Below are 26651 nucleotides of genomic sequence, written 5' to 3'. Positions count from 1 at the left end.
GCGTTTTTCTCTCTCTCCCCTTCTCTGCTCGCAACTTTCTCTCTAGATTGAGGCGGATTCTTCAAGTAAAATCAGTTTAGATCAGTGTCCGTGTGCGTGCGTGCGTGTGCGTGACCTGAGGGCCCGGTGTTTTTTTTTTTTTATTTCCCTTCGCTCGGAGGAAAAAAATGGAGCGTGTGCCTTTAAGGCGCCCGACTGCCTGTCGCTTTGTGCTGCGGAGAGACTGACGCCCTCTCTGGACACAGTGGACACTTGAGCGGCGGCGGAGCAACCATCCTGGAGAAGTTCAAAGAGAGGGAAAGAAAAGCAGCCACGGTTTCCCCCCCCGGAAAAGAGACGTCCGAAAGCCCCGTGCTTCCCTTCCCGACCCCGTCGCGGTGAGTTTGAGCCGCCGGAGCAGGAGCGACGCGCTCCGGCTGCGGCTGCGCGTTCATCGCCGGAGCCGGAGCCGGAGAGGAGCGCTGCGGTTGCGTGCGATCCGGGGAAAGATTACAGTTTACAAAAAGGAAAAGGGGGGGGAGAAAAAAAAAGGAGAGAAAGGAAAGGAAAGGAGGAGGAGGGGGGGGAAGAAACAAACGCGCCCAGGAATGAAGGAGCTCATGTTCCTCGCATGTTTTCTCTCCATCACGTGAAGTGGAACAATGTGCAGCAAGTGTTGAGGTGTAAAAGTGGAGTAGTGCGTGTTAAAGGGAGAGGGGGGGCTGATGTTTCCAGATGTGTAACTTGTGTGTGTGTGTGTGCCAGGGGCGTCAATTGGGTTAAATGTTAAATGTTAATGTTTGTTTTTTTAAATACATTTATGGAATAACTACAAATGCAAATAAGAACAACATGATCAATTTCACTAGTTATTATACACTGCAAAAATTCAAAATCTTAACAAGAATAATTGTCTTATTTCTAGTTAAAATGTCTCTTTTTTAGTCTCATTTAAAAAAAAAAATCTCATTAGACAAGACAAGACTCAAAAACAACCATTTTCACCTGTTTCAAGTAGATTTTCACTTAAAATAAGTAGAAAAATCTGCCAGTGGAACAAGATTTTTTTGCTTGTAATGAGAAGATAAATCTTGTCCCACTGGCAGATTTTTCTACTTATTTCAAGTGAAAATTTACTTGAAACGGGTGAAAATGGTCAAATAACAAGTTATTTTTCTGGTAATGACTCTTGTTTTAAGTGTAATGAGATTTTTTGACAAAAAATGAGACATTTTAACTAGAAATAAGACAAATATTCCTGGTAAGATTTTGATTTTTTGCAGTGAGCGAGGCTGCATTTGAAAAAGTTCCACTTTTCTTGACCACACAGATAAGCTACATAAACTTCTGTGATGAGTATTTGCTGGACGTGTTGATTGATACTCTAGTTAAGTTCTGTGACTAGTAACCTTACCATACCTTAGCTTTGACTGAATTGATGCCACTGGTCTGTGCAAAAAAAAAGGGGTGGGTGCAATGGTGGTTTTGAATGAAGGTTGTATGTTGAAGCTCTGCATCGTTTTTCATGACAAAATCACTCATTTCCGGCGTGTCTTTTACTTTCTGCTGCTTTGTGTGCTTCAGCTCTAAAAGTGAAATCCCAGATGTGGGATAAAGTGATGTTTTTAGGTTTATAGTCAATCAGAAGTGCATAAAGTTGAAGGATGTCCTCCTTAATGCCATGTTTTCCTGCGTTCCTGTGCTCAGCTTGTGCAGCTCTTCTCCCTCCCCTCCTGAGGATTGTCCATCTCTCTCTCTTTGCTCCATGTCTTTTTTATCGACGTAGGTGTTTTGAGCTGTGTTGCCGGTGAGCCGTCAGGATGAGGCCTGGTCAGCTGATCCTCCCCTCCGCTGCAGCGCTGCTCTTCCTGCTGTCAGGGCTGTCTCTGACCTCCGGCTGCAACAAGGCCCTCTGCGCCAGCGACGTCAGCAAATGTCTCATCCAGGTAAAGCCCTCCCAGACGGATCGGTAATAGCTGTCACTCAGGGTTCTCCAATAAATCGGGGCGGCGGGGGGGGGAAAGTGCAGCCAAGTTCAAGCTCCCCCTTCCTTCCTCCAGCTGTTGCACACACAGAGACTCTGTTGATCCTCCTCACGGGGACAGAAATGAACACCAAAGCCGCAGAAAAACTCCAGCTACTACGCGAGTGTTGATCAGAGCAGAGGAAACTCCTGCAGAGGCCAAAGTCAAGACAAGATGAGGGCCTGGATTAGAGAACAAAGATGGGATCTGTTGGGAAGAATGCAGATGCATTCCTCCGATAAGCCAGGAGACGAGTCGGGATGGAGGTTGTTTTTCCGGAGAGCAGAGATGCGACTCCGTCTGATGTTTCCGTACCTGCTGTTAGTGGTCGTCTTCCTGTTGGCCGGCCTCCATCAGTTAGTACAAATCACAGGCAGGTTTATCTACGAGCCATTTTGTCCTTTTGAGGGATGAAATCTGGAGGGTGGTGGTCTGTCTTCACCTGTGGAGTTCAGTGTGAGCTGCCGCTGTCGCTCGTACTCAGCTCTGCGGGTGAGTTTTGGGTGTTTATCGGCCCGCCTCTCCCACCAACATCTTTAAACACAGTCATTAACCTCGGCGGCAGCGGCGTCATCTGCATGAGCTCAGCCGGTGTGACGCTGAGCTGCAGGGATGTTTTACATGCTGCCCGATTGCCCGGAGCTGGAGTTTGATAAAAGCAGCTTTGTATGCAAATGCAGACTCTGGAGACGAGACGTGTGCACGGATAACTGTTGCTGGGGTCTGATCAGAAAGACTAGTCCACGGTCTCCTGATCAGGACATTCAGTTGATGTGCAGGAGAGCAGATGTGTTCCCTGCAAGCAGCAGATGATCAGTAACTAAAATCTGCATCAGGCTTCCTGCAAAAATGCAAAAATGACCTCTTAGCTCCCAAATGTTCTGTCTTCGTCAAACAGTTTCATGTAGAGATGCAGCGTTTAAAATGAGTACTTTTGAAGTTTTCTATATTATTTAAGGAATTTATAAACCACATATTGTTTGAGGAGTCGTTTTATATTTTTTTAAACTTGTGACAACCAGGTTCAAGTCATTAATTGCTGACTTTACAGACATGAGACGTCTGTATTTTTCAGTTCTCAATAGAAAACAAATGCTTAAACATTATATTATCAGCAGGTGGAGGGTTTAAAACCTCATAAAGTAAACTCCAGTTTAGTATTAACTGCTAATCTTTTTAATTTATCAATACTTGGCGACCGAAGATGTTTACGGAGAAGGAGGAGCTGCTGCTTTGTCGTGCTGGCTGTTTTCCTGTGGCTTCAAACTTCACGTTAAACTGAGCTAATTCAGCATTGGATTTAAAATAGGAACATTAGTAGTTTTAAATCCTTTTTTATGGCTTTAGTGATAGATTTGTGTGGATGTAACTGCTGTTTTTATTCTAACAGTCCAGGATCCTGTTATTACTTAAGCAACTTAAACCGTATTAATTAGCATCTTGACATAGTTTAGAAATAGATAATTTCATTTTATTTTTTATTTCTTAGCAAAAAGACCTACAATTCTCAAACGTTTGGGGATTTTTAAACCTCATAAAGATCTATGGAAGTCATTTTCTCCATCATGCTAATGATCGTGTAGGTTTAGCGTCACCTTTGACACGGAGACGTTGGCATCCGTTTTAATTCTTTAACATATTTACAGAGAAATATTGTCATCAGTTTCTTTTTTCTAGCACTTTTTGATACTTTGGCTTTTTTTGGACGATTATTTTCCTTTTTTACATCTTTCAGCCTGAACTCTTGGCCCTGGAGCTTCAGGTGTCGCTCCCCTCCGGCGTCCCCTTCTCTCCGGCATATTTGCACCTCTGCTCGCTCCTCTTTACTTCCAGGTGGCTTCTTTTTCCGCCGAGTCCCTCGGGCCTCGTCGGCGTCGGCGACGAGCTCTGTAGCTTCCGCAACCCCTGCTGACACGACTCGCTGGCTGTCAGAGGTGAGAGCGATGGTGTGTGTGCTGTGAAGGAGAAACTCCTCCACCTCCAGCCGCTCTGCAGACGCAGCCGCGTTGCTGGTGATTAGTGGGATCTGCCGTCCGACGCTTGCTTTCATGCTCTGCTGCCATCTCAAGTCATTCGTCTGAATTCCCTAAAACCCCCTGAGAGCAGGATAACACGAGAGGAGGAGGAGGAGGAGGAGGATGGGGGGGCTAAGGTCAGGAGGAGGTGTGTTTATATATGTGTGTTGGTTGGGGGAGGTTAGTTTGGGGGAAAAGTGCATCCAGAAGCCCCACAAGTGTGCAAGAATTCATGAACCCGCTTGGCCCAGACTCGGCCGCGTATAGCCGGGCGGGGCGGCAGATCCCCGAGCCAACGCGGAGCGGCGGCCGCCGGCTCGGCAGGGACGAGCACGGGCCGCGCACGTTCACTTTCCCTCCACATTGTTTGTCTCGCTGCAGCTCAGCTCTGACTGATTACAGCGGTTTCCACTTGAGAGCAAGAGAAGGGTAATAAGGGCTCTTTAAGATAACCTCATCCATCTCGGGGGGGGGGGATTGCTTGTGGAGGGTCACAACCGCCGATTAGTCTGTCCGTTCGCTTTAAAGCGGTTTTGTTCCCTAAAATGTCAGCGAGGTTGAACGATGGACGTGCAGCACGAAGCCACGTCCTCCACCGGCATGTCGGGGCCAAGAAACTGAAAATAAAAAGATGTCGACTTTCAACAGAGGCGTCAAGTAACGAAGTACAAATACTTTGTTACCTTACTTAAGTAGAAATTTTGGTTATCTATACTTGACTGGAGTAATTATTTTTCAGACGACTTTTTACTTTTACTCCTTACATTTTCACGCAATTATCTGTACTTTTTACTCCTTACATTTTAAAAACAGTCTTGTTACTCTATTTCATTTCGGCCTTTAAAGGAGCATGAGGCAGGATTGAGGCAGGATTTATGAAAAAAATTTGTATACGTTTTAAGTTTTCTAGTAATAATGTCAGATGAAGCGTTCCAAACCAAAAAGAATGAGTCCTCTAGTGCATCTCTCCTTTGCCTTGAACAGGCTGTGTGCTGCAAAATGTGCTGCAATTGTGGGCCCGAATTTCCCGCGCTGTCCTGCGGATGTGACGTCACATGACGCTGCATGTGCGTTCTCCCCGTTCTCCCGTGTCGGCTTCGCTGTTGGCTGCAGTACCCCCGACGGCCGTCGTGGTGAAGGGTGGCGCTAGAGAGTCTCATTTCTTAAAAGGAGCCTCATGCTCCTTTAAAAAAAACTATCCAGTTAAATTGCTCCATCCGGATAGAGTGAATTTGGTTGTGGTTGTTTCAGATGTTCTTGTCCAGTTTTGTTCTTACATCCGTTCCCTCAGATTCCTGCAACTAAACTTGGATGTACATTCCAATAAACATTAGGATAAATGATAACACGCCTCTGAAGTTTGACTTTTTGCACCATTACAATACTTATAGGCAACTAGTCATCATATCTTCTGCTCTCTGAAACACATGTTAATGCTCAATAGTACACATATATGCTTCTTTAATATATTTGCATTATACTAAGATGCATTCATTTTCAATGGCTTTTGTCCTTAATGGCTTTTTTCCCCCTTACATTACTTTTACTTTTATACTTTAAGTAGTTTTGAAACCAGTACTTTTATACTTTTACTTGAGTAAAAAACTTGAGTTGATACTTCAACTTCTACAGGAGTATTTTTAAACTCTAGTATCTATACTTCTACCTGAGTAATGAATGTGGATACTTTTGACACCTCTGACTTTCAACGAGTCCCCAGATCTGAGCGTTTGACCTTTTTGTTCATTTCCTTTTGCTCTTTGTTCAGCTGGTGTTGTTTTATAAGTTTATAAGTTGAGTGTCTGGCATACTTTAAAAATATTTGAGTGAGTGGATTGGACCGCTCTTCTTCTTCCAGCCAGGTTTAAATGTGACGTCAGTCAGCGGTGACGGCTGGACGACCGGACGCTCAGTGAGTTAGTAGCTGTTCATCTTGGCACTTGTAGTGGATGAAACTGACGGTTTTGTGAGCTCTGCTCTCATGAAAGTGGATTAAATATTAATGACAACCAGAGGCCACAACCGCTCCTTTTTTCCTTTCTTTTTTTTTTTTTGTCTTTTGACTGTAGTTTGCAGGACATCAGGACTTATAACAAGGTTTGTCTGTGAGGACTGTCCACATCCTCAGTTATGTTGGAGTTTAAGTTTCATGGTTTAAATGGCAATTTATTTATACTCAAGTCAATTCCCCGAAGTGCCAAAATTAATTGTTTTAATCCTTAATGAAAATGTATTCTCCGCACTATCCAATAATACATTTTAGGGTTGTTTCAACTTTGGAGCGCCCCTTTTAAAATAACGTTTATAAAGTGCTACCTTGGGCGGTGCAGTTAATAGCATTTTAATCGTGATTTAAATTTTGGCTGTAAATGATCATAAAATTAATTAAACTGATATTTAAAAAACATATTATATTGTCACATATTCTGTTAAGTTGATCTGAATGACGCATTCGTCTAATATTAAGGTAATATCAAGGTCACACTGGTGTTTATGGCCAAAAACATTTAACAGATTATATAAGCAACTATTCGCTCTATTGGGCTGATTCATTTATATTAAGTCTGAACTTGAACTCTACAGTGGGAGTTGTAACATTTAAAAATTGATAAAAAAATTAGTGGATAATCATTTTAAATAATCAAATTCAAAAATACTTTATTAATCTCCAGAGGAAAAATTATGATTTCAATAATGGCGATTATGATTTTATGAAATTTTATTTAAAAAAAATCCCCCATAATTAAGCAGAAAACTACTTTATTAAGTACTTTAATTCTATAGGTCCCTTTTTTAAAAATAAAAGTAGTTGGCTTTATTTGGACTTTTACACATCAAGTGGACTCAAGTCTGGATGCTAAACCAAGTTAAAAGCATGTTGCTACTTTGCCTATTAACAGAAAGCAACATTGGAATGAAATCAGCATCCTGATTTTGGGGTTAAATCTTCCTCAGAAAGTGCAGCACTGCAGGTTTCCTCTTCCAATCTTACTTCAAGCTTTATATTTAACATGCATACGTTGTTGGGAGTTTAAGTCTTTCTTTTGTTGCTGTTTTCCTGCTCGGCCCTTTAAGCTAAGCTGATTATGTTTGTGTTTAACACAAACAATACAACTGTACCCTCAGCTGTGACTTCAAGGAAAACCCATACACATGTTCTTCAACACTTTGAAGAATAGTAAATGTAAATAAGTAGATGACTTTTATTAATATATATGTATTTAGGGAGGAGCTATGCTTGTGTTAATTCTGAATTTAAACTGCATCTTTATCATTTCTGCATCTGAAACAGCATCATCATCGTTGTCTGATCAGTGAAATATGAGGTTCGTGTTCCGTCCCCCGAGCAGCTGTTTAGCTTTTAAAAATACCACCTCTGAGAGTCATAATTAGTCATGGGATCAGATCTTGGTCAGACGGTTGCGGGTAAAGAGGCCGGTGATTAAGTGATCTGCGTGTGGTTTTATAGTCGCTCTCTGGTGAGTCACTGGAGAGTCTTTTATCATCGCCGAGACTGTTTACGTGGAGGAGAAGTTCTTCTGCAAAGATGTAAAGGAGAAGCGGTGGAAAAAAACAAGAGGGAGGGGGGGAAAAAAAAAAGAATAGGGAAGAAGGGAGACGGAGCAGAAAACAGGAGAAAGGGAGTCGAGGGGAAGGAAAGTGTGCTGTTCTGGGAGCCCCAGTCATGTTCTGAGCTCCAGGTGTTTTCTTCTCCCTCCTCCCGTTCCTCCCCCATCGCCGTGACCTTGACGTTGAGGAATGTGCTCCCTGTTCTGAGTCAGGAGGGAGCCGAGGAGAGAAAGAGGAGCTCCGCCGTCTCACCCACTTTCTCAGCCCCATCTCCGGTCTTAGCTCGTCTCCGGCTCCAAACGTCAGCGAAGGAGCCGAGCCGGAGCAGCTTTTCTGTGTTTCGTGCAAACGATCGCACACGCCCGTGGTCGTAAAAACCACCTCTTTAAAAAAAAAAGTCACGCGACAAATGCAGCAGGAGCCTTTTTTTCTGTATTAAAAATCGTGTTTAAAGATAAATAATAGATCTAGTAAACCAGATTTGACTTGCAATAGTAATGATGTCGTCTAATCATCTCTGTGAAGAGACTAGTGCTGGTTTCTGCTCATTTAAGCCAAAAAGGAAGAATTTAAGACATGTATTATTATTATTTAAATATAAAGGATGGATCTGTAAGGACAAGGGAAGTTTAAAGTGATTAATTTTGTGTGGTTTATTAGTTTCTTTCAACTCCCTGGGCCGTTCATCGTGTGAGGAGAAAGTGAAAAGAGGGATGAGTACTAACTGAGGCCAGACCTTTGAGCTTCAAATTCAGCTTTGAACAATAAAGTGAGAGGTTTTTACTGGTACCTCGATTGTGCACAGCAGCATTGCACAAACTGTTAAATAAAACAAAAAAAAAACAACCAAAAACATCTGCTATATTCTATTCTTTATATTGTATATTCTCATGTTTATAGTCTCAGCTTAATTTACTACTTTACTGTATTGTACATATCTTTCATACTGTATATATCCTTTCGTAGTTTGTCACAGTTTACAAAACTACTGCTCACTTTGCACACTGTACCTCATTATTTTATACGACTGTACATTCCTCACTTTCTGCTTCTTTGCACTTCTGGTTAGATACTAACTGCATTTCGTTGTCTCAGTTCGTGTACAATAACGTTGAATCTAATCTAAAAGCTCAAAGCTGCAGGGCTGTGGTCACGTTGAGGAGAAGTGGTTTTTGAGTGTCGCCATGAAACCACTGTTATGAATAACGTGCAGGTCTGTTAGCGTCCTGTTAACATGTGTTTGAATTTTAAGGAGGTGCTTCCTAACCTGCCGTGTTTATGAATCACAAACACGTTTCTCAGTGACCATAAGTTACCATAAAAGAGGATTATTTGAGGGTAAACGTGTCAGGACCTGCTCTGTTCAGGAGTGAAAATGCTGTTTCTTTAATTTCCAGAGTTACGGCTGTGTAAGTGGATGCCTGGCATTCTTCGCTAGATACCACACATGCCACGTAGCTCGCAGTTTCTGCATCCTGGTAATGACTCTCGTCTAGTAGCGCTTACTGTACAGGCCGACCTGTGTTCACTTTTATGAAGAGGAGACAGGAGTTAAGACGGACGACGTGCTTTTACCCCCCAGGAATGGACTAGTTGTTCCAGCCTGACAAATATGGCGAGGTCGGATTTATTTTATGGATTCTATCTGTGATTATAATAATAATAATGCACTCTTCATCCAAAAATCTCAGAGCCACAGAGCCAGTACATAGTTAGATTGCTCTCTGCCCTTTGTCTCATATCCCCAACAGGTCGTTTATTAAAGGAAAAGAGGCTATTGTGTAATCTAGGTGCTCATTCTACATAAATCCACCTAGAAAGTGTCAAGTTGGGCCGCACCACGTCCGTCCCGGTCTGCTTTGGGGCTTCTACATGACTTTCTGTTAAATATTGATGAAAATCAGATTCAGCTTTATTGGCCAAGTATGAACATGCCGGGGAATTTGACTCCAGTTTTTTCGCTCACTGAACCCAGATTTAAATAGTTACAAACAGTAATAGACAAATGGCTCTTATTAACATACAGGACTTTCTCAGAAAATTAGAATATTGTGATAAAGTTCTTTATTTTCTGTAATGCAATTTAGAAAAAACTAAAATGTCATACATTCTTGATTCATTACAAATCAACTGAAATATTGCGAGCCTTTTATTATTTTAATATTGCTGATTATGGCTTACAGTTTAAGATTAAGATTCCCAGAATATTCTAATTTTTTGAGATAGGATATTTGAGTTTTCTTAAGCTGTGAGCCATGATCAGCAATATTAAAATTAATAAAAGGCTTTCAATATTTCAGTTGATTTGTAATGAATCCAGAATAGGGGTGGGCAAAAATATTGATACGGCAATATATCGCGATACATAGTCTCCCGATACGATATCGATATTCAATGTATGTATCACAATATATTGCCGTATCAATATTTTTGCCCACCCCTGCACTTTATTTTGTGATTTCAGTGTGGGTGAGACACTGAATTTTATTTGTGTCATTTTAAGTCAGGGGCAAGTAGCTGTACTGCATTTTTGTGATTTCAATTTCAGTGTGGGTGAGACACTGCATTTTATTTTGAGTATTTTGTATCTAAGAATAATGCACACACTGCACTTTTCATTGTGTTTCAGTGTGTTTTTTCATGCAAATATGTTGCATAATTAAAATGGAAAGTTTGAATTACATTGTTTTGACTCAGTCTGTCCAATGCATTATCACTATCATCTGATGTACAACAAGTATACAACTTGGATTTTAAGACGTGTAATGCATTTTTAAATTTTTCGGTGAACTATGTAGAATATCGCGATATATCGGGATATATCGCATAATCGGGATATCGCAATTTGTATCGTATCGTGGCTCAAGTATCGTGATGCGTATCGTATCGTGAGGTCCTTCCCAAAACCCACCCCTAATCCAGAATGTATGACATTTTTGTTTTTGTAATTGCATTACAGAAAATCACAATATTCTAGTTTTCTGAGACAGTCCTGTGTATATACAATTTAAAAAGTGAAAGGTGCAGCAGTATGAGGTAGACATGGTTATTGAAAGGTGCATTGTTACAGTATATGATTGTTATTATTATTATTATTATTGCACAGTGATTGATTACTCTGAGACTAGGAAAAGGAACAATACAGAGTCATCGGGCCTCCGGGTGCTGCATGTTTTCTCTGCTGAGTGTTCTCCACAGCTGCTGCCTCGGTTCTGTGCTGTTGTCTCACGCTGATGCACATTTCTGTGTGTTTTCCGCAGGAACTTTGCCAGTGCCGTCCATCTGATGGGAACTGTTCCTGCTGTAAAGACTGCATGCTTTGTTTGGGGAATCTCTGGGAAGAGTGCTGCGACTGCGTGGGTGAGTGCGAGGCTCTCGTTTATTAGCAACATATTTTAAAGCTGACATAAAGTTGTTCTAGGTTATTTTGGAGTCCGTTCATCCCACAGCGCCGCCCGAAGCTGGTTGGATCCACCGAGACACGTGACTGGTGTTCATGGTCGAGCGAAACATCTGACAAACACATTAACACACTCGCAGACAGACACGGATCATCAACGTTAATGTTTAAGGGAGATGTTTTGTTTGTATGAGAGCAACAACATTAATATCAATGTGCTCCAACAATCCCGCACGAGACCAGCATTGTGGATAAATTCAGGTCCGTAGTTCCTCACAAAGATGTAAAACGCCTTCAACCGATCCACCCCGGAGGAGCGGCGGCGTTGCAGACCAAGTTTGCAGCCGAGGGTCTCGTCTCAGACGTCATTTCGCTGGTTGAATCAGAAACGACTGCTGTAATCAGACTTAGCTTTGCTACACTTTGTAGCAGGATGATAACTGGTGGGGAAGTGATAAGATGTTCAAGCTGACTGCCCATCAAAAGTCTACACCTGATATTGTAAATACCGTATTTTCCCGCACTATAAGGCGCACCTTCTGTTACTGTAGTCAGGGGGATTATGGGTAATGTAGTTGGTGTCGCCGAAGTAATGGCGCTAAAAATGTCAGGAATCGTAACAGACGTTCAAGACAACAGCAGTGACGCTGACTCGTATAATGGCGACTTTGACGAGACGGAGCAAAGCTGGTTTTTATTTTGTTAATAAAGTTTGACATACGGTACTTTTCTTCTTGTTTTTTTTTTTTTTGCATTTGCTGTAGGATTTTGTAGCATTTCCTGTAGTGCAGCTCCATCAGGTAGATACGTAACTCAACCCCAGCCACTATAGTACGGTATTTTACCATAGATTTAGTGCGCCTTATAATGCAGTGTGCCTTATATATGGAAAAAGTTTTAAAATACGTCATTCATTGAAGGTGCGCCTTATAATGCGGTGCACCTTTTTATAGTGCGGAAAATACGGTAAATGTATTGCTTCGTATAACTTCACCTGACGTGGCACTCGCTTTTAGAGCCAGCCCCCAGTGGCCAGTCAGAGAACTACTATTGTTGTTACTTCTGGGTTCTGGAAGCTGGAAAGTTAGTGAAATATAAAAACACGTCAACTGGTGTTCAATGCAAGGAGGTACTGTTTCTTTATGGATGGGTCGGCTAGATGCTAATGATAGATAGATAGATAGATAGATAGATAGATAGATAGATAGATAGATAGATAGATATTATATTTTCTGGACTATAAGCCGCACCTGCATATAAGCCGCATCCGCTCTATTTAAAAAAAAAAAAAAAAGATATGCAAGTCGCAGATATTTATGTTGTTAGATTAGATATTTACTACATGTACAGAAGGATTTTGAACTGTAAATGATGTACATGTATGTACCTAAATAGATCCTTTCCTAACAGTGTCTTTTAACACGACAGCAACTTTGCCGATTAAAACGGGACAGAACCAAGAGAAAATAACCGCTTATTTATATATTTATTTTGTCTTAGTTTCGATTCTAATTCCGGTTAGAGCGCCCCGAGCGGTGGAAGAAAAATCCACAGAATAGCAGCACCTTTGTATAAGCCGCATGGTTCAAAACCTATGAAAAAAGTAGCAGCTTATAGTCCAGAAAATACGATAGATACTTTATTAAATCAAATGATGCTACCGTTGTTACCGCCAACTTGTTGCCTATAAGGTAATTTTTTAAACAGCCGACTCTTGTAACCGCTACAATTTCATCAAGAAGTTTTTTTTTCAAAATGTTTGCTACTTATTTGCTACCAAGCACGGGGAATATATTCCTTCCAAAATCTACACACAAGTTGATGCTTTTAATGCATGCAAGACAAATAATGTGAAGAAAAAACATCCCAACTATGTCAAAGAGTATCAAAACTTATGGACATATCGCACCACTCGAGTGCACAAAACAAGTTGAAATGAGGCTCAAAAAGCAAGTGTCTTCTGCAGTTTCTATCAGTATTGTTGTGTATGCACATAATAATAATACATTTTATTATACACATAGCACATAACGGCAAAGCTGCAGCACAGCAGAGAGGGAAAAAGCATGAAACTAGTTGTATTCATTCATTTTCTCAGGGTTCCCATTATTATACTTTAAAGCATTTTGTTTACAAATAAACTCTGATAAAGACTTGCGTACTTGTAGCTCAGAGTAAAACATTTGTTTCAGAGTTTGCAATCTGAAAGTAGGACCTAATAGTTTTTGCATTCATGCTTAAATGTTTTCATACAAATTGAGTTAACTTATTGAACTGTTTCATTTTGGATCAGTAGCTTGAGTGCAATTGTTTAGTTTTTTTCTTCATATTATATTATCTCTTGATAAATGGTCCAAGGTTAGACTAGGTTGCAATAAATGTGATTATCTTTGAACAAAACAACCGGTACAACAGTCACAGTCAGCCCAAACCTAAACATATCTGTGGCTCAGTTGACGTATGTTAAAGCCACTTACAAAGTAACAGTAGCACTTCTGACGTTAACGCACCAAACGCTGCAAAGTGCACCTCTAGTGGGACAAAGTGGAACTACAAAACACGCCGGACCGTCTCCACTCATTAGTTCCTACTGCCGGAGGTTTTTCCATCAACGCAGCAGATCTGTGTTCCCCCTTGTGGTCAGAGGTGTTACTGCTACCTTAACGTGGGCTAGACTACTCATCATTTGTTTCATAACATACCGTATTTTCCGCACTATAAGGTGCACCTTCAATGAATGACGTATTTTAAAACCTTTTCCATATATAAGGCGCACAGCATTATATGGTGCTACAGTAGAGGCTGGGGTTACGTTATCCATTAGACCAAGGGTCGGCAACCCGCGGCTCCGGAGCCACATGCGGCTATTTCATCCTTAAGGCTGAATTTAGGTTCTGCGTCAAACCAACGCAGAGCACACGCCGTCGCCGTGACGCCATCGTGAACCCTTCAGACTTCTCCGTCACTCCATTTCTCCGTGGTGCAGTACCCCCCTTGACCACTAGTTAGCGATCTTTTTCTGAATGGTTTATCCGACTTTTTCCGGTCACAGTAAATAAGGACAACTATTGTGCAAAAAAACAAAACAAAAAAAATCACACATAAACGAAGAAAAGAGCGCTGAAAGTTCACGACTGCTTCAAACCGGAAACCGGAAATGCGTTGCTTCCAAGCGAACCAATCACAGCCCTCTCCGTCTGCGTGTGGTCTGTGTCACCTCGACGCGTAGTTACAATTTTCGGGAGGTCACTGACGGCGTCACTGACGGCGTGTGGTCTGCGTCGAAGCTTACCACACGCCGTAGGCACGGCGTCGTTTTGACGCAGAACCATAACTCAAGCTTTATACTGCGGCTCCGAGTGGCTTGGGAAAATAAATTACAAAGAAAAAAAAATGTATTTAATTGAAGTGTATTTTATTTGTGGTAGTTCTTTAATATTTTAGTTCTAAATTGGAAGATTATTGTGATCTTGACATATTAGAATAAATATATTTTATTTTTTTTCGTCGCTCAAAATAAACGTCATACTCGAGAAAGCCGGTATACGGGATGCCAAAACGCCATCCATTTGTCGCGCCTTTCAACCCCAGCAAGGCCAAGTATGGAGACATGTAAGAAAAGAAAAATATCTGAAGAAAATCGAACATTCAATGACGCCTGGGCAGATTCATTTGCATTTACCTCTGATGAGAGTGGCCTACCAGTATGCCTAATTTCTGGAAAAAAACTGTCTAACAATAAACGGTCAAATGTCGCAAGACATTTCAACAATACACACAGAGCCTTTGCTCAATATTGATCCATATATAAGGCGCACCGGATTATAAGGCGCATGGTCAGCTTTTGAAAGAAGTGAAGGCTTTTAGGTGCTCCTTATAGTGCGGAAAATACGGTAATTACATTTTCTAGGCTTTGATCAAAAGTTGGTACAAGCTCAGCATGGTGGAGGTGAGCAGGTTGTGCTCACAAAGGCTGATAAGGAGGAAAGGGCGCGGCGCAGGGCGCCAATCCGTGGACAAACAAACACTAGAAGTCAGACACTCTCGTCCTTCGTCTAACACAGTCTGTCCACGTTTCTGCGTCCCTGTCACTGAATGTTTATGTTCAGGGGTTCAAAGCACCTGGTTAAAGTCTGAGTTTAAATTCAGGGTTTATCTTAACTGTTGCAAAAGTACATAGTTGTGGTTGCAAAAGCAAACACTGCGTAAGCCGTTTACCATCGGTGGGTTGCGATTCCTCTCACATCACACCAAAGCTGCCCTGAGGCGCCAATTTAGGGCTGTGGATTGTGACACCAGCTTGTTTTGGTGAGTTGGACAAACCTCCCTGTTGCAGGTTTCTGATGAGACTCGTTTATGATGAGTCAGCCGCTGAGAGGCAGATAAATCTGATCTGCTTATTCTTGGCTCCAATTAAGTATTGTTAGACTCTCCGTCGCCGTGCCGCTGAGCATTATGTCTCAATAAAAAGCCGGCGAGACATACTGGGAAAGTCACGGGCTCACAAAGCTCCAGCTTGTTCTTAGCGCCGCTCTTCTGATACAAGATGAGGTGAGCGAAACCAGAGATGAGCCGAGAGGTTCGTCGGGGGGGGGGTTGGAGAAACATTGTAGCAAATAAGTAACAGCAACACAATCTGGACGGGGGAGTCGAGAAGTTTCCAGAAGATCAGAGGCTGAAAATGCTGGAAGGAGGAGGAGTCTGGCCGTCTCGACGTATGCTAGCGCTCAGCGTACGTGTGAGTCTCCAGGAGATCCAGAACAGAGGGATTTGTGGGTCTGAAAAACACTTGGGTGGTTCGGCGCTCAGTTAATCTGAAACCCACGTCAGGCCCGCGGGGCAGGATCAGAAGCAGATCCAGTGTGCAAATGGAGAACGAAAGCTGGATGCGTTCAGGCTAAAGCCCCCCCCGCCTCATCACATGTTAGTGAGACGGCCAGGCGGAGGAATCACTCCTTGTGGTCCTTTTTTGTCTCTTGGAGGAAATATTGCATCTTCTTGTGGACGTCCTGGGGCCGGATTCACCAATATGTTCTTAAGAACGATCTTAAGAAATGTCTTAAGATCTAAAATTAAGAAGTTCATAAGAAAGTTCTTAAGTGCAATTCCTCAATATTTTCATAAGAACCGTCTTAAGAACTGTCATTTCTTACGAATTTCTTATTTTTCCTACTTAAAACTTCTTAAAATGTCATTGCATTGCACGCGCCAACAAACAACATTTATACAGGTAGTTTGTGTCTTAACCGTCAGTCACTCACTAAACATGGAAAAGGAGAAAAAGAAATGCAGGAACTTTAGGCAGGAACCAGGTTATGGTGGATGAGATTAATGTGTGAAAAAAAATACTATTGGGGAAAATTAATAATAATTAACTACCACCCTAACTAACATGCTAACAAACAGTTAACAGGCTCTTTGTGTAATTAATTACAAAGTATATCCTGACAGGTCAAGGTTGTCTTAAAGTTAAGAAAAAAAGTCAAGAACAAATTTGAGAACTTTTATTTCTTTTATTTAAGTTTTTTCTTAAGAAGAAACTTAAGAAAGTTGAGAAAATACTTAAGAACTTTTTTGGAGAATATGACTTTTTCTCTTTTTTCTTCTTAAAGAAGCATGAGGCAGGATGGAGGGAGGATTTATGAAAAGAATTCGTATACGTTTTAAGTTTTCTAGTAATAATGTCAGATGAAGCGTTCCAAACCAAAAAGGATGAGTCCTCTAGCGTATCTCTCCTTTGCCTTGAACAGGCTGTGTGCTGCAAAATGTGCTGCAATTCCGGGCCGGAATTTCCCGCGCTGTCCTGCGGATGTGACGTCACATGACGCTGCATGCACATTCTCCCCGTTCTCCCGTGCCGGCTTCACTGTTGGCTGCAGTACCCCCAACGGCCGTCGTGGTGAAGGGTGGCGCTAGAGAGTCTCATTTCTTAAAAGGAGCCTCAAGCTCCTTTAAGACTGAACTTAAGAAAAAAATGACACTTAAGAAGATTTTTTTTCTTAAGAATATTTTGTGAATCCGGCCCCTGGTTTCCATCTTGCTTTGGGTCATAGCGGTCTTATGTTCTCTTTCTTCAGTTTTTGGCTTTTGGTCATTTTGTGTCTGTGGTTATGTGTTCTGCTCGACTTTATGGTGGTTTTGTGTCACTTCCGAGCTGTTTAGATGTCCTCTTGAATGATTTTGTTGTAATTTCACTTTTCCTTTTAATCTTTCTCAAACTAAAAAGGAATGATGTTTGTCTGAGGTTCTGTTCACCTAGATTTCAGACCCGGTAGAAACCAGGTGGTTATGATTTAAAAAAAAAAAAAAAATGAAAAAGTCTGCATTATTGAAATAAGCAGATGGTGAAACATGCAGCAACCTTTTATCTCTCTTCGCCTCCAGCTTGACCCAGTTCAGAACCTGCACTAACGTCCGTCTGGGGAAATAAGGCCACAAGTGGCCGATGACGCGTCCGTAGTCACAGCCGGTATTAAAATCTGGATCCGAACACGAGTGATCAGATCTGACTTTCCTGCTCTTTATGCTCATAAATACACATCACTCTCACTTTCCAAACTTTCTTTTATGGGACAAAAAAAAAACAAAGGAAAAACAATGTTCTAAGTTTATAAAAAACATGGAAATATTCACCACAAACATGAAAAGCACAAAAAGAGCTTTATTGTGCTTGTTTTAAGTCTAAATGAGTAACTGCTTAAGATGGCTTTATTAGGCTGCCAGCATTTTCAGATTGTTTTTGAAATAGATTTCTTCTAAAAAATGTGATTTATTCGTTTTTTTCCCCATAAATCTGATTAAAACCACATGAAAGTAGATTTGCAGAGATGCACATCCTTCTGAACGGTCCTGTTGCTCAAATCTTTGGAGTCATTTGAAGCATGAAACCAAACACGGCTTCATCCACCGGAGTCGTGTGAGAGTCGGTCCTAGCGGCCTGTTAGCTAATGGCCATCCAGACCTGGACCCCCCCCCCCGCCGTCCTGACAGATCGACGACGGTGGAGACCAAGTCATTCACCGTCGTCGTATCTGCGCCGCTGTCTCGTAACATGTTGAAAGTTTACGTCATGGCTCCACATGGGCGTTAGTGAGCATCCTCCGTTTTACATCCATAGGTTACCCTGGCAACTAGGGATGCCCCAATACCGATACTGGCATCGGTATCGGGGCCGATACTGCTCTCATGTACTCGCAAAAATTCTCCGATACCATGCACCGATACTTCATTGTTGTTGTAGTTACTGGTTAGCGCCTCTAGGGGGGAGATGTTGAGCAGCCTGGCTGAGCAGCAGCCGCCGAGCCGCCGCTGTTCAGCCAGCTGTTCCGTGTTTCAGTTTGTTCTATCTTCCTTAATTATACAAACTGGACGGTTGAGTATTACCCTTACTCACAGGGAACTTTACTAAACACTCCACGTAACTCGTAGTCAGTGGTGTAAAGTAACGAAGTACAAGTACTTCGTTATTGTACTTAAAGCAGCACAACGTAACTTTCAGCTTTTCCGAGTTTGGGGGCATCTTTTGGACAAAAGCGGTATTGTTTTACCAGAAAGAACACTACGTTTCCCATGAGCACCAGCGCGTACTGCCGGAAAACTCCTGTCCCGTCGCTGCATTTGTTTTGATAGAAGACGCTTTTCTGTTTCACCAAGTGAACAGAAAAAAAGGATGTTAAACTGCTGGAAAGGAACTGGAATTTACCGGGATACCTTAAACAAGGAAGCCAGGGCGCAGTATATGGAGAAAATAATGATTATTAACGGTCTGGATCCATATGAAATCATTACTGAAGACCCATGTGTTTCAATAAATTTGTATAATAGTACAACATACAGTACATGTTTTGTATCCCTCTTACTTCTCTTTTCTTTTTTTGACTGCTATATTATGGTGAAGAGGCTCCGAGGTGTGATTATTTTTGTTTTCCTCGTGAGATTATTTTTTTCCTCTGCAGCTACAAATAAGAGTTTATATTTTTTCCTCAACAAACTAGTTTTATTTGAAGATTGGGGTTAATTGCACCGCAGAGAGCTGGCCAGCAACTGCGTTTAGCTGGCGAAGTGTGGAATAAAACCCGTGTTTTGATCCGACCCGGTCTGTGAGTGTTTGTGGTTTAAGGCTGTTTATGGTTCTGCGTTAAATCAACGCGGCGACACGCACCGTACGTTGCGCGTCGCCACGTACCCTACGCCGTAGGTGTGCGTCGATTTAACGCAGAACCATAATTCAGGCTTTACTGTGTGGAAGCCGGTGTTTGGTCGTTACAGCCGCGATCCAAAGCGAGCCGACGACTCTTTCACTCTTTTACTTTGTTATATCAGATACTTGGTCTCCGTGGTTCTGCCTCCGAGCAGGAAACCGGTGAAAAGTTAAACCATTAGGATCTTTTCCCCACGTCTGTTGTGTGGAGCTGCTGCAGCCACAACGCAGCAACGGGTTACCAGCTTCTGCTGAGCTGCGCTCCACACCCCGCCCATTTTCGTCTCGACTGCGAATCGGGAAGGAGGGGGAAGTGACGTATGCCGTAAAGCAGTCAAAGTCGTAACGATTTGTAGTTTTTTAGTGTGGCAGGGTTCCTACCATGCTCCTCAAAGTTACATAGTGCCAGTGAAGGCGATACTGACCCCCCCAGACCATGACAGAGGTTCATTAAACCTGTTGGAAGTTGATGTACCATCACAATGACTCTGGAAATATGATATTAAGGTGGAAAAGTTACGTAGTGTCGCTTTAAGTAAGATTTTTGAGAATTTGTACTTTTATTGATACTTTCATTTTTCTGTACTTTTACTTTTACTTCGTTACATTTTCAAGGAAAAAATCATACTTTTAATCCGCTATATTTAAAATTGGACACGTCATTATTCGCTACAAGTTAAAGAACAGCACAGCGGGGTCTGATTTATGGTTCCGCGTTACACCGGCGCAGAGCTACAGCGTAGGATACGCGGCGTAGCTTACGCCGTAGCCTGTCGATTTAACCCGGAACCATAAGGCGGACGGGAAGGAAGGGGGGTGCGTGAATATACCGAGAAGGTGCTGCAGCTCCCGGGAGAGTTGCGCCGCAGAGGCGGGCCGGAAGGCCGGAGGAACCGCCGTCGCGTCGAGTACCGATGAGGACTGAATCCTGAATTATGGTTCCGCGTTAAATCGACGCAGGGCCTCGCCGTAGGGTACGGCCATGCGTTGGTGTAACGCGGAACCATAAATCAGCCTTGAGCGGCAGCAGACGCGTGTCCATGTGCACCATTCTTTGATTCCACCCCTTCTAAGGTGGTTTTGGCATTTAAAAGTTCAAAAGTCTCATCCTTTATCAGCTGGGGTTGCTTAATGTTGTCACTGCATACTACAGGCTGGGGGTGAACCTGTCAGCGGGGCCAATGGGGGACAGCAGCAGTGATGAGCAAAGGGAGAAATTAAAATGGGGTAATGGAAACAAACACTAAAGGGGTCAGAATAATATCACCATTATTTAGAATTGTAAGCAAATTCTTGGATTCTTCATTTCTTTGCAATCCTTTTGAAAATAATTTTGTACTTTGAATTTTGTACTTTGTACTTTTGTACTTAAGTACATTTTACACCATGTACTTTTGGTACTTTATTATATTTAAGTTGAGGTACTTTTATACTTTTACTTAAGTAATGTTCTTAATGGGTACTTTTTACTTAAGTAAAAGTACAAATTTTCTGCTTGAAAATTACTTAAGTACAATATTTTTAGTACTTTTTCCACCTCTGCTCGTAGTACAACGTAGTCTCATCGCGAGTGCATCAACTGAGCATGTGCGGTGCTTCACCTGAAGCCGTCCGTGTGAAACAACATAAACAATCCCCTTGTTACATTCCGGTCAGCCGCTAGGCGGCTAAGCTTAGCGTGGTGATGAGAAGAGAGTGATACCCGTGAGTGAGACGGGCAGCGCCGTTTCAGGCAAGATAGCGACAATTAATTAGTTATTTTTGTGATAGAAGTATCGGCTCGGTACTCGGTATCGGCGAGTACACAAATTAAAATACAGTACTCGTACTCGGTGTGTGGGAAAAAAATGGTATCGGGGCATCCCTAATGGCAACTATGCTGATAAAGGACTGTGGGTCAGGAAACAGTGAAATGAAACCTACAATTATGATCAAGAATGGTAAAAACGTAGCCTTGTGTTGTCCTTTAGTCCGTCCCAGGAGGGTTCTGTGTTCAGACTAAGAGATGTGGGACCAAGAGTCACAGATCACCACGAAGATCTGAATCCATCCTGGAATGGACCTGGCGTGAGCATCGGCCGCTTGTGATCGGATCTCCTTAGATCAACGCCTGGTCTGAGCGGGGAGCCGTGAGCTCATGAGCACATAGGAAGACATCCCATCCCTCTCTGAGTTATTACTTTACAGGTTCTTGCAGCTGAAACGGTGATCATGTATGTGTGAAGTTGTTAAAATAAATCGTCTGGCACGAATTCAAGAATGAAAAAAAATCTAATAAAGTCATGTCTCACAAAGAGCGATGTCAGCGTCACGTCTGGGCTGCAGCCCGGTCACCGGCAGACAGGACGGGCTCTCCTAAACGTCAGATTAGAAAAACAAATCAGATCTTTGCTCGAGAGTCGACTACCCAGCGCGCTGTGGCGGGGCGGAGAAGGCGCCGGGCTAAGATTCCTGTTCCCGGTAACAGTAAGCGCTCAGATCAGCTTTGACAGACAGATATTGCTCCGGTTGCTGACAAGGAGTCTTTATTAAAGCACTTTCATGTGGAACACAAGAACAAGAGTCTGACACGGAGAGCTGAACCCGCTGCTGCTGCTGCACAGATGTTAGGGCAGTGTTCTCCTCCTGGACGGGTCTTTTACAATACACCCAGGATAGCCCTGAGAAAGTTTACCGTTTTCATTTACGCTTTTTTCATTTTTCTCCCCCCTCGCCACTAGCCTTGTGTCCACTTCAAGTTTCCACTCAAAACATGTTACATGTGCCAAATGCATACTGCTTTGAAGTGTGTATCTGCGAGCGGTTAGCGAGCAGCGGGGAGAGGGCAGCTTGGATTTTAGGAGGAGGAGGAGGAGGAGGAGGAGGAGGAGGAGGAGGAGGAGGAGGAGGAGGACCCATGAGTGTGTTTTATCTGAAACAGCTGCTCCGGCTCTGCTTTTAGCATCGGTTTCTAATCCAAATCCTCTGTCAATCTCCATTCCTCATTAAATGATTTACTCATTAGCTATAATTCACTTCATCTCATTTGGAGGGTTAGGAAGATCATATCTGAGGCTGTGGAGACTTTATCATGTGATAACTACTGTATGGGGAAATTAAATCATGTGTTAAAAAGACCTTAATTTAGATGAGACGCCTTTTACATCGGTGTGGTTTTATAAAACTGCCCTTGTAAATTATAAACCTCTCAAGACGGTCGCAGAGCGGCTGAAGAAGCCACGCCAGAGCAAAATGAAAAAAAGAAAAGATCCAATCCGATGTCAGGATTGGGGGGGACACCAACGTGATTTTAATTTAAAATTTTTTGCCAATATGCAACTCATGCCATAAATTGGTAAAGGCTCGCCAAAAAATACTGTACAGGGAATCATTTATTGTGCTTACCTTTCTTGTTTATTTGTCCTAAACAGCCAACAGTGTGTGTCACTGCTTACTTAACTGTTATATTCGTAAATCATAATTTTAAGGGTTTTGGGCATGTAGTGTCTACTCATCTCAAATTCTACTCACCATCTTCCTTTTATCCTATGGGACTACTTTATGCACGATCAATTGATATATGGGTGAAATATGGAGCCCTAAACAAGTTGTTTAAACTAACTGATCATGTTTTAACACAGTTATGGTGGTAAACAGTTCTAAAAAAAAAAAAAGGACCCATTGCTTTCATTCTGTACACCTCAAAACGCACCGTGGATGTATTATGTGGATGTATTATTTTTTTGGAAATATATTTTTAATAAATATTCTACATATTCAACCTTTTAAGTCTGAAAATACATTTGTTCAATTTTGAATAATTTAGGGTATTTTTATTGGGGGGGGACAATTCATGTTTTTCAGAAATTGGGGGGGACATGTCCCCCCCGGGATCTGCACCCATGGTCTTAACATGCTGTTCGATCTCTCTGCTTCAGGGATGTGTAACCCCAAGAACTACAGCGACTCTCCGGCCACGTCGAAGAGCACGGTGGAGGAGCTGCACCGCCCAATCCCCTCGCTGTTCCGCGCCCTCACGGAGGGCGACGCGCCCATCAACATGATGGTGGTGTCCTTCCCCGTCGCCGAGGAGCTCTCGCATCACGAGAACCTGGTTTCCTTCCTGGAGTCCCTCGACAACCGGCACCAGAACGTGTCGGTGCCTGGAAACAGCATCCACGCCAGCTACGACACGCAAGGTAACACGGGAGCAAGAGGGTCCGACCGTAAGCCGTATGATAAAGACTGGGGTTGAATGGTCCGTGTACTTCGCTGTCATCCGTTTTTTGTTTTGAAATGACAAAATAAAAATAGAGAAATAATCCGTTCCCCATCTTTTGTTTTGATAATAAAAGACGGAAAACGGATCGTTATCCGTTATCCATTATTATCCATATTATTTCATTGATGTGTTTTGAAAATCGAAATTGGGAATTAAAACAGCGAGTGGAAAACTCTTTTCTCTATTTCCTATTCGTTTCCAAGGATACTGAAAACAAGGATTGGACAAATGGGGGGATTGCACATGCGCAGTAATAAATGAAGAAAGTTGTTTCTGGTTCTTTTGTTGATCAGATTGAAAATTAACAGTTTTTAAATTTTTTTTAATGTTGAAACAGAAAATAAATCAAATATGAAACATGGGAGTGAAACATGAGTTTAATCTGTAATCTGTCTTCACTCCGTCATGAAACTGCAGTGATGTTGTGACAGTCCGTTCAGCTGCAGCGTCCAATCAATAACATGAACTGAACTCTAACATACTGCCCCCCCGTTGGAAACGAATAGGAAATAGAGAAAATAGTTTTCCACTCGCTGTTTTAATTCCCAATTTCGATTTTCAAACACATCAATGAAATCGGATAACGGATAATGGATGGATCAAAATAAAAGATGGGAAATGGATTATTTTGGATTATATCCCTATTTTTATTTTGTCATTTCAAAACAAAAAACGGATGGCCGCGAAGTACACGGACCTTGAATGCTCCTGAAGCGTTCATCAGTGATGACTGACTGATACCATGACGGCGCCACCACCGTGTTTCATAGTCCTGGTGCAGTTCCCAAAAACAATACAGCAATTTCTCAAAAAATATAAAAAATCCTAAAGAGATTATGAACTTTAAAACACTGTGAGGGAAATCTGTTTTCCAGCTTTTACTTTGAAAGTAGTGCTGAGACCACCGAAACAGGGATGTATCTGGTTTGAAAAGTGCATCAACTCTTTACAAGGAGCCAAATATTCCACTCCAGTCCTAAAGGGGGCAGTATAGCAGCACAATGTGAAGAGGAAGGAGAAAACACACAGTCCCTCCTCGTCAAATGTATTGTGGATAAAAAGCCAAATTATGAGAATCAAAACTCAGAATCTGTAACCAAAAAAATCAAAATCTCTCACTGAAAGTGCAGTCGTTGTTTCTCAGTTACACTTTTCTTTTCACTTCTTTTTTCCCAAGCCGTCTTTCTCAGTTGCTTCTGAAAGAGTGATATCAGTGTACCGCTGGAGGCGGGACATCGGCGAGACCGATAAGTAAAAATGTTTCATTAAATGTTCAGTGAAACAAGAATCAGCAGCAGTTTAGCTACCAGCCTGAAAGAAATGTTGCACATCAAACTATCTTTACTGTCCATGAGCCGTCTCCAACAATATTTACTCTTTTACATTTTCCCTTTTTCCACTTCTAAACAAGGTTTTTTTCCTTGTACCGGGTAGTTGTGGTCGTATAAAAGTTCTCTTCCCGAGAGCTTCATCCATCCCTCCTGCTTCTGTTCACCTATCCTAAACACCAAGTTCAAGTACGCCCACAAACCGTGGGAATTCTTCGTGTCATCATTTTGTTCTTAGCCTGATATGTTGCTCACTACAGCCACACACGGCAGACACTGGTATTACAAGACAAGTTATTTACCCCGCTGCCTGGGTAGAGATCTCAGCAGCACGATACATAGTCATCACTTTTGTGACATGATTGCACTTATTTCTTCTCCCTCTCTTACGGTTTGTGGGTTATTTCCGGATATTTCAACCTACAATCTTACACATCGCTCCAGAATCAGCTGCTTCAAGGCCAGAACTATATATATATTTAAAAAAAAAGAAGAACTTTTTATTGTACGTGGGTATTCTTCAAGGATTAAGGATCTAGGGCGGTAAAACTGTCACAAACACAGTTGGATTTAAAGATACCTCAAATGACATTTTCAGTGACAGAAAGCCGTTCAGAGCAGAGCAGTAAACTTTCCGTGTGCTGTTTATCTCGGCTGTTAGTGTTGTGGTGTCGCCGAGGTCGTGTGTCGGACAAAAACGTCATTACAGTCACAAGTCCAAACATCTGCTGCGAAGAAGAAACATCAAGAGGCTTTCCACTTGATTATGTGCAGCTTTCAAAGCTCCCGGCGAGAGCCTGCGTTAATTCCACATCTGCACTAAAACGCCTGAATAAGCAAAGTCGTTTTAATATGAGAACGCTTCGCTGACGGCCCTCGCCGTTGCTCCGGCTTCTGCCTCGGCCGGGTTAGTTAGGCACAAGTGTTTCCCCGAGATTTTCAGACTCAAGAGACTCAAGTGTGGCAATAAAATCAGAGCTGAAGCGAACTGCATAGTCTTGATTTCCATCTTTTGAGAGCGGTAAAGTCTGAAAAATCTCCGGTTTGGGGGGAAAATATCCCGAAGGAAAATGTTGCTCTGCCTCCTTTCTTTCTTTCTTTATTTTTATGTATATGTATTCATTTGTGGCTTCTTGGGCTCTTGACATCAAACCCCAGTGTTCCTCGCTATAAAAAAACATGTTGCATTCCCACAAAGCTGAAGACTTAACTCATTATTACCCTCAGCCAAACGCAGGGTGACGCTGAGCTGCAGCGCATTCATCCCATCCCAGAAGTTAAAGCAGGAGTTAAAGGAAATGGCTTGTTTTTGTAAACCACGTTTGCTGGATTTTTCTGACTCACCTCACCTCATTTGCCTTTTTCTTGTTTTTTTTTTTCATTTATTCCAGAGAACATGTGCACCGTGGTCTACTTTGACGACTGCGTGTCCATCCGTCAGTGTAAACTATACTGCGAGTCGATGGGAGGATCGAAATACCGCTGGTTTCACAACGCCTGCTGCCAGTGCATCGGGCCGGAGTGCGTCGACTACGGCAGCAAGGCCGTCAAGTGCTTGAACTGTCTCTTCTGAAGGGTGGGCACACATTGGTACCAAACGTCTGGATCGTACCACAGGACTGAGGGCAGAGGAATCCAGTACTTTTAAGTGTTAGCATTCCTCAGTTACCTTGTAAAATACCCCCTAAAACCCAAACTCCTACTCCTGCAAATTGTTTTTATTCTGCTGTTACTGTTCACTGTATATTTTTAGATATGTTTTCAATAGTGTCTTTTTTACTAGAGGTGTATATGAATAATGTATTTTTGCAATTATAGCCTGCTAAATCCCAGTCTCATGCCAAATAAAGAAGAATTTGGTGACATGGACATAA

The 26651-nt window shown here is 42.3% G+C and overlaps 1 protein-coding gene across 1 annotated transcript; it reads left to right on the top strand.

The window, feature by feature from the left end:
* twsg1a (twisted gastrulation BMP signaling modulator 1a) lies at window positions 1-26651 on the top strand. The gene is made up of 5 exons (XM_061731023.1): window positions 1-377; window positions 1766-1925; window positions 10849-10948; window positions 23106-23366; window positions 26169-26651. Exons 2-5 carry the CDS (start codon window positions 1800-1802, stop codon window positions 26348-26350), a joined length of 669 nt encoding a protein of 222 aa, XP_061587007.1. The 5' UTR covers window positions 1-377; window positions 1766-1799; the 3' UTR covers window positions 26351-26651.

The sequence above is a fragment of the Cololabis saira genome, chromosome 10 (genome assembly GCF_033807715.1).
Source record: "Cololabis saira isolate AMF1-May2022 chromosome 10, fColSai1.1, whole genome shotgun sequence".
Taxonomy (NCBI): domain Eukaryota; kingdom Metazoa; phylum Chordata; class Actinopteri; order Beloniformes; family Belonidae; genus Cololabis; species Cololabis saira.
This window is presented reverse-complemented; position numbering and strand designations above follow the sequence as displayed.

What these genes read in the sequence shown, in the direction of transcription:
- twsg1a (XM_061731023.1), top strand. Translation starts at nt 1,800, where the DNA reads ATGAGGCCTGGTCAGCTGATCCTCCCCTCCGCTGCAGCGCTGCTCTTC. An exon ending in AGAGTGCTGCGACTGCGTGG is followed by an intron (nt 10,949 to 23,105) that starts GTGAGTGCGAGG and finishes TCTCTGCTTCAG; the next exon opens with GGATGTGTAACCCCAAGAAC. An exon ending in CGCCAGCTACGACACGCAAG is followed by an intron (nt 23,367 to 26,168) that starts GTAACACGGGAG and finishes CATTTATTCCAG; the next exon opens with AGAACATGTGCACCGTGGTC.